Consider the following 8,547-nt stretch of genomic DNA (forward strand, 5'->3'; position numbering starts at 1 on the left):
AGTGCTGCTACAGGCCCTGGCCATGTGCAGGGAGGCAAGTGGCCATTTTGAATGTAGGCATTGATGTTAGGCCTGCAAACATTTTGCCTACTTTTCAACCTTTATGCCCAGGGGTAGTGAGTCTTGCATGGGCCTAGTCTTTCTGTGGGTTGTCTTGAATTTAAACATCATGGAGGGCATGGATGGAATGGGATTGTGCTGATTTTTCAGTGATTTTCGTTTTTGGGGGCTGTACTTGTGGCCTTTTCACCAGGGTATTGAGTCTAGCATGGGCCTAGTCTTTTTGTGGGGTGTCTTGAACTTAAACATCATGGATGGCATGGATGGAATGGGATTGTGCTGATTTTTCAGTGTTTTTCGATTTTTGGGGGTGTTCATGGGGAGGGACAGGCCATGTGGCTGGGGGCCATTTTGAGTGCTGCTACAGGCCCTGGCCATGTGCTGGGAGGCAAGTGGCCATTTTGAATGCAGGCATTGTTGTTAGGCCTGCAACCATTTTGCCTACTTTTCAACCTTTATGCCCAGGGGTAGTGAGTCTTGCATGGGCCTAGTCTTTCTGTGGGTTGTCTTGAATTTAAACATCATGGAGGGCATGGATGGAATGGGATTGTGCAGTTTTTTCCGTGATTTTCGTTTTTGGGGGCTGTACTTGTGGCCTTTTCACCAGGGGTATTGAGTCTAGCATGGGCCTAGTCTTTTTGTGGGGTGTCTTGAACTTAAACATCATGGAGGGCATAGATGGAATGGGATTGTGCTGATTTTTCAGTGTTTTTCGATTTTTGGGGGTGTTCATGGGGAGGGACAGGCCATGTGGCTGGGGGCCATTTTGAGTGCTGCTACAGGCCCTGGCCATGTGCAGGGAGGCAAGTGGCCATTTTGAATGCAGGCATTGTTGTTAGGCCTGCAACCATTTTGCCTACTTTTCAACCTTTATGCCCAGGGGTAGTGAGTCTTGCATGGGCCTAGTCCTTCTGTGGGTTGTCTTGAATTTAAACATCATGGAGGGCATGGATGGAATGGTATTGTGCTGATTTTGCAGTGATTTTCGTTTTTGGGGGCTGTACTTGTGGCCTTTTCACCAGGGGTATTGAGTGTAGCATGGGCCTAGTCTTTTTGTGGGGTGTCTTGAACTTAAACATCATGGAGGGCATGGATGGAATGGGATTGTGCTGATTTTTCAGTGTTTTTCGATTTTTGGGGGTGTTCATGGGGAGGGACAGGCCATGTGGCTGGGGGCCATTTTGAGTGCTGCTACAGGCCCCGGCCATGTGCAGGGAGGCAAGTGGCCATTTTGAATGTAGGCATTGTTGTTAGGCCTGCAACCATTTTGCCTACTTTTCAACCTTTATGCCCAGGGGTAGTGAGTCTTGCATGGGCCTAATCTTTCTGTGGGTTGTCTTGAATTTAAACATCATGGAGGGCATGGATGGAATGGGATTGTGCTGATTTTTCAGTGATTTTCGTTTTTGGGGGCTGTACTTGTGGCCTTTTCACCAGGGGTATTGAGTCTAGCATGGGCCTAGTCTTTTTGTGGGGTGTCTTGAACTTAAACATCATGGATGGCATGGATGGAATGGGATTGTGCTGATTTTTCAGTGTTTTTCGATTTTTGGGGGTGTTCATGGACAGGGACAGGCCATGTGGCTGGGGGCCATTTTGAGTGCTGCTACAGGCCCTGGCCATGTGCTGGGAGGCAAGTGGCCATTTTGAATGCAGGCATTGTTGTTAGGCCTGCAACCATTTTGCCTACTTTTCAACCTTTATGCCCAGGGGTAGTGAGTCTTGCATGGGCCTAGTCTTTCTGTGGGGTGTCTTGAATTTAAACATCATGGAGGGCATGGATGGAATGGGATTGTGCTGATTTTTCAGTGATTTTCGGTTTTGGGGGCTGTACTTGTGGCCTTTTCACCAGGGGTATTGAGTCTAGCATGGGCCTAGTCTTTTTGTGGGGTGTCTTGAACTTAAACATCATGGAGGGCATGGATGGAATGGGATTGTGCTGATTTTTCAGTGTTTTTCGATTTTTGGGGGTGTTCATGGGGAGGGACAGGCCATGTGGCTGGGGGCCATTTTGAGTGCTGCTACAGGCCCTGGCCATGTGCAGGGAGGCAAGTGGCCATTTTGAATGTAGGCATTGATGTTAGGCCTGCAAACATTTTGCCTACTTTTCAACCTTTATGCCCAGGGGTAGTGAGTCTTGCATGGGCCTAGTCTTTCTGTGGGTTGTCTTGAATTTAAACATCATGGAGGGCATGGATGGAATGGGATTGTGCTGATTTTTCAGTGATTTTCGTTTTTGGGGGCTGTACTTGTGGCCTTTTCACCAGGGTATTGAGTCTAGCATGGGCCTAGTCTTTTTGTGGGGTGTCTTGAACTTAAACATCATGGATGGCATGGATGGAATGGGATTGTGCTGATTTTTCAGTGTTTTTCGATTTTTGGGGGTGTTCATGGGGAGGGACAGGCCCTGTGGCTGGGGGCCATTTTGAGTGCTGCTACAGGCCCTGGCCATGTGCTGGGAGGCAAGTGGCCATTTTGAATGCAGGCATTGTTGTTAGGCCTGCAACCATTTTGCCTACTTTTCAACCTTTATGCCCAGGGGTAGTGAGTCTTGCATGGGCCTAGTCTTTCTGTGGGTTGTCTTGAATTTAAACATCATGGAGGGCATGGATGGAATGGGATTGTGCAGTTTTTTCCGTGATTTTCGTTTTTGGGGGCTGTACTTGTGGCCTTTTCACCAGGGGTATTGAGTCTAGCATGGGCCTAGTCTTTTTGTGGGGTGTCTTGAACTTAAACATCATGGAGGGCATAGATGGAATGGGATTGTGCTGATTTTTCAGTGTTTTTCGATTTTTGGGGGTGTTCATGGGGAGGGACAGGCCATGTGGCTGGGGGCCATTTTGAGTGCTGCTACAGGCCCTGGCCATGTGCAGGGAGGCAAGTGGCCATTTTGAATGCAGGCATTGTTGTTAGGCCTGCAACCATTTTGCCTACTTTTCAACCTTTATGCCCAGGGGTAGTGAGTCTTGCATGGGCCTAGTCCTTCTGTGGGTTGTCTTGAATTTAACATCATGGAGGGCATGGATGGAATGGGATTGTGCTGATTTTGCAGTGATTTTCGTTTTTGGGGGCTGTACTTGTGGCCTTTTCACCAGGGGTATTGAGTGTAGCATGGGCCTAGTCTTTTTGTGAGGTGTCTTGAACTTAAACATCATGGAGGGCATGGATGGAATGGGATTGTGCTGATTTTTCAGTGTTTTTCGATTTTTGGGGGTGTTCATGGGGAGGGACAGGCCATGTGGCTGGGGGCCATTTTGAGTGCTGCTACAGGCCCTGGCCATGTGCAACGAGGCAAGTGGCCATTTTGAATGTAGGCATTGTTGTTAGGCCTGCAACCATTTTGCCTACTTTTCAACCTTTATGCCCAGGGGTAGTGAGTCTTGCATGGGCCTAATCTTTCTGTGGGTTGTCTTGAATTTAAACATCATGGAGGGCATGGATGGAATGGGATTGTGCTGATTTTTCAGTGATTTTCGTTTTGGGGGGCTGTACTTGTGGCCTTTTCACCAGGGGTATTGAGTCTAGCATGGACCTAGTCTTTTTGTGGGGTGTCTTGAACTTAAACATCATGGAGGGCATGGATGGAATGGGATTGTGCTGATTTTTCAGTGTTTTTCGATTTTTGGGGGTGTTCATGGGGAGGGACAGGCCATGTGGCTGGGGGCCATTTTGAGTGCTGCTACAGGCCCTGGCCATGTGCAGGGAGGCAAGTGGCCATTTTGAATGCAGGCATTGTTGTTAGGCCTGCAACCATTTTGCCTACTTTTCAACCTTTATGCCCAGGGGTAGTGAGTCTTGCATGGGCCTAGTCTTTCTGTGGGTTGTCTTGAATTTAAACATCATGGAGGGCATGGATGGAATGGGATTGTGCTGGTTTTTCAGTGATTTTCGTTTTTGGGGGCTGTACTTGTGGCCTTTTCACCAGGGGTATTGAGTCTAGCATGGGCCTAGTCTTTTTGTGGGGTGTCTTGAACTTAAACATCATGGATGGCATGGATGGAATGGGATTGTGCTGATTTTTCAGTGTTTTTCGATTTTTGGGGGTGTTCATGGGGAGGGACAGGCCATGTGGCTGGGGGCCATTTTGAGTGCTGCTACAGGGCCTGGCCATATGCTGGGAGGCAAGTGGCCATTTTGAATGCAGGCATTGTTGTTAGGCCTGCAACCATTTTGCCTACTTTTCAACCTTTATGCCCAGGGGTAGTGAGTCTTGCATGGGCCTAGTCTTTCTGTGGGGTGTCTTGAATTTAAACATCATGGAGGGCATGGATGGAATGGGATTGTGCTGATTTTTCAGTGATTTTCGTATTTTTGGGCTGTACTTGTGGCCTTTTCACCAGGGGTATTGAGTCTTGCATGGGCCTAGTCTTTCTGTGGGGTGTCTTGAACTTAAACATCATGGAGGGCATGGATGGAATGGGATTGTGCTGATTTTTCTGGGTTTTTTTTCGATTTTTTTGGGGTGTATAACACTGATGTTCCTCTGTCTTCCATTGTTTTGAGGTGCACAAGACTCAAGAGAACCACCAGTGCCAGGAAGAAGTCCTGCAGCGGTGTGTGTGTGCAGCATAACGTCATGCGACGTCACGTCTGGCCTCAGACAACTCTACAATTCGTGCAACTGCGGCCTGCTGTCTGACCTGCTCTGAAGAAGATGGCCCCAAAAAAAGGTCTCCGTAGCTCCTCTAGCAAGAAAGTTGCTAGTAAGGAGCAGAAGAAGCAAGTTACCAAGGAGGCTGGTGTGCCAACCGCCACGTTTTTTGGGAGCAAAAACAAAAGTACGTCTGCAGCAGCAGGATCTGCTGGGGACCAAGCTGGGAGCAGCACCCCCGCTCCATTGGGTTCAGTGCCTCCACCACCACGCCAACTTAAGTCAAAGCCCTTGAGTGCTTCAGAGGCAGTCAGTGTACTTCTCCAATCACCATCGACCAGTGATGTTGGCTCATCGCAAGAAAGTAGCAGCAATGTCCCTGAATCAACACAGCTTGTTGTAAGTCATCTGACAAGTGTTGAACAACCACAGCCGCAACAACAACACCATGTGCAAGTACAAGCCCAAGTACATGTGGAAGCAGAGGTAGCGCAAGGAGATGCGCAAGCAGAGGTGCATGGAGGGTCACAAGTGCCCACAATAGTTGTTCCTCCCAACGTAGGGGCACATCAGGAAATCGACAATCAAGGCAAGGTATCATTTGAGGAAGCCACTCCTCCTGGTGATCATTCATTGTCTTCCACACCCCTAGCAAGGAAGAGATCAAGGGTGAGGTCTACATCTTCTTCAAGCACACCTCCTTCTGATGATCGGGATGAAGATTGGGAACCACCAAGGCTGTCTGAGAGTGAGGCACACCATGATCTGACAAAGATACCTAAGCGTAAAAGGAAGGTCGTCGAAAAACTCATACCTATGGAGTGTGATGAGGCTCAACAAGAAGTGACGCATACTGCTGCTGATGAAGCCCTTCACGACGACGATCCAGTCATCATAATGGTGACTGCAGCCCCAGCGGGCATGCAGCAAAGAGACATTTTGACCCTATCCCGAGAAGCTGCTGAGCGTGATGATGATGTCGACGAGGAGTCAATGGAAACACAACAATCATTGGATTTGGAGTTAACTAGTACACCAACACCTACCGCTTTTATATTTCTTCCTCGCAAGAAGGGAGTGGGACCTCCATCCACCTCGACCTCAATTAGTGGTGGTGAAAGTGCAAAACGTACTGAAGTTCGGCAATCCACATCCTCCACTTCATCTGGCATTAGCAGCAGGACCACCACCACCAGTATCGCCGCCTCCTCCGGCCCCCAAAGACATTTCAAGTCTCCAGTTTGGGACTTCTTTAGTGTTTGCCCAAAAAAGGAAAACGTAGCCATTTGTAGCATTTGTAAGCTTCGAGTTAGTTGTGGTAAGTTTGGCACCAACTATGGTACCGGAGGCCAGAGAGGTCATCTTAAGAGAACGCACGCTGTCCAATGGCTTGCGCACCGAGATGTGGTCAAGGAAGCCCGAATTGCACGTAATGAAAACGTTGATTTTTCATCTGATGATGACGAGGAGGAAGAAGACGATTCAAACACTTCACTTACACCCAGTACCCCTGTCAGCAGCACACCCCATGTGAGCCACACTAAGAGTGTGGGAGAGAGTGAGACATCAATGCGAAAAAGTTCATCAGCGAGCGTAACTGGGTCGAAGATATCATCATCATTCCGTAAATCCTTGGTCCAGGGCAACATTAAAAAGATATTGTTTACAGAAGCGCAATATGAACGCAACCACCCACTGACGCGTCTGTATAACACTAAGCTGGCTAAAATGCTAGCTCTGGACCTTCTCCCTTTTTCTTTTGTAGAAGGGGTTGGTTTTCTAGAATTAGTGGCAGCGCTCTGCTCTAAATGGAAGGTTCCCAGCCGGTTCTATTTTGCCCGAGTTGCGGTTCCAGCACTACATGAAGATGTTCTGGAGGTGATTGGGGCAGCTTTGCAGAAGAGTGCTGTTCACACTATACATCTGACAACAGACATGTGGACCAGTGGCGCAGGCGCTGATTACATGTGCATCACTGCACACTGGGTCTCTTTTTCAGGGGCTAAAGCAAAGCTAAACACAGGTGTTGACCCGGACATTGTTTTTAAAGCTGCTCGGAAACATGCAACACTAGCCATGTTTGGTTTGGAGAAACGTCACACAGCATTTTGGATGTCTTTAACACAAAGGTCCTTAAGTGGCTGTCCCCAAAAAAACGCCAGGTTGGTTATGTTTCCACGGACAATGGCGCCAATATAGTTAAGGCCATGAGGCTGGGTGAGTATTTCAGAGTGCCGTGTTTGGCGCACTGTATAAACCTGGTTGTCCAAAAATTCTTGGGTAATAAAGACAGTGCAGCGTACAGAGTATTGGACACCTGCCGAAAAATGTGCAACCATTTCAGCCATTCTTTTAAGGCCTGGAAGCAGCTGAGGAGCCTGCTATATCAACGTCAAATGCCAGTGAAAGCACTCATCCAGGAGGTGGAAACACGTTGGAACTCAACCTTCTACATGCTTGAGCGTCTGTATGAGCAGTATACGGTACTCAATCAATATTTCTTAACAGAGGGTACAGCTCAGGAGGACCTGAGGATGGGTGCGGCGCAATGGAACATAGTTCAAAGCCTGACACGCATGCTTCATCCTTTTGAGTTCTTCACGCGTGCAGTCAGCAAGGAGGACTGTAATTTGGGAAAAGCTATCCCATTGTTGTACATGCTGGAGCATCAACTGAAGGAGGTGTGTTCTGTGTTTGAAAAAGATGTAAAAAACCAAGACTCTTTTGTTCTGGCTGAGAAATTATTAGAGCTCCTACAAGGTGATGAACGTCTTAAAATGATCCACTCAGAACAGCATTACATTTGTGCTACTATTCTGGATCCACACTACAAAAAGGCGCTGGCAGGCCAAGCATTCTTTCCTTTTGATGATGAACATGTTCCAAAGTACAAACGTTGGCTAGCCTTGTCAGCCAAGAGGTTTGAAAGAGAACGGCAGAAAATTGAAGGAAAAGGCAGTACATCAGCATCAGCAGGCCATCCCCAGTCAAAACAATCCACTTCTGCACCTGTGGCTGTGGCACAAGTGACCTCTCAGCCGTTAAAGACACCGGCAACCGGATCATCTGCACCAGACACAACAGAAACATTGGAGGCTGAAGAGGATTGGCTAGCTCGGCTTGGGTTTGGTTCTCAAAAGGTCAGAGGCACAGCAACAGCTAAGCAAAGTGGAAGAACCTTGGATGAGGACCTTGAGTCGATGGTGAAGGACTATCTGAATGACTCAACAGAGGTCTATGTTAATGCTGACCCATTGGCGTATTGGCATGGGAAAAAAGAATTGTGGCCACAGCTCACCAACCTGGCTTTAAACTACTTGTCTTGCCCACTCGCAAGCGTGTCTTCTGAACGTGTTTTCAGTGCTGCTGGTGGCATTGTAACTTCCAAACGGAGCCGCCTCTCGCCCAAAAATGTGGAGAGGTTAACAATGATCAAGATAATTCAGCACGTCATACCATCAGATTTCAGGGTACGAGAAAGCGCGCTGGATGAAGACGAGGTGGCCAGCAACATAGATGAGGGAATTTCTACTCTGTCCGGTGACACTGAGCTCACCCTGCCTGAATTCGCAGAGTATGATGACGAAGCCTTATTCTTATTCCTGGACCGTGATACCGAGCCCTGAAAATGAGACAACAAATCAATAACTTTCTTTTTCGTCCTTATTCACTTTTATTCCTGTGTGTCTGTCTTTCTTTGTTGTGCACAGTTAATATAATTCAAACTTTAATCAGATAATCACAAAAACAAGCCCATCAGCAGAACTGTCTTCACTTGTTTGCTAATTGATTTGAAGGTGCCGCAGTCTGCATTCCTCAGGTTCACAAGTTCAGAAGAACATGCTCCTCTATCCTCCTCCTCCAGACTCCTATTTCCATCAAAGCAGAGGGCTGGT

At 47.8% G+C, this 8,547-nt stretch overlaps 1 protein-coding gene across 1 annotated transcript; it reads left to right on the top strand.

Annotated features, from left to right (window-relative positions):
* The first annotated feature begins 6,966 nt into the window (after nt 1-6,966).
* On the top strand, nt 6,967-8,277 carry LOC147663774 (zinc finger BED domain-containing protein 6-like). The gene has a single exon (XM_086950202.1). It carries the CDS (start codon nt 6,979-6,981, stop codon nt 8,275-8,277), a length of 1,299 nt encoding a protein of 432 aa, XP_086806328.1. The 5' UTR covers nt 6,967-6,978.
* The last annotated feature ends 270 nt before the right edge of the window (nt 8,278-8,547 follow it).

The sequence above is a fragment of the Lissotriton vulgaris genome, unplaced genomic scaffold (genome assembly GCF_964263255.1).
Source record: "Lissotriton vulgaris unplaced genomic scaffold, aLisVul1.2 SCAFFOLD_1317, whole genome shotgun sequence".
In the NCBI taxonomy this organism is placed as follows: Eukaryota; Metazoa; Chordata; class Amphibia; order Caudata; family Salamandridae; genus Lissotriton; species Lissotriton vulgaris.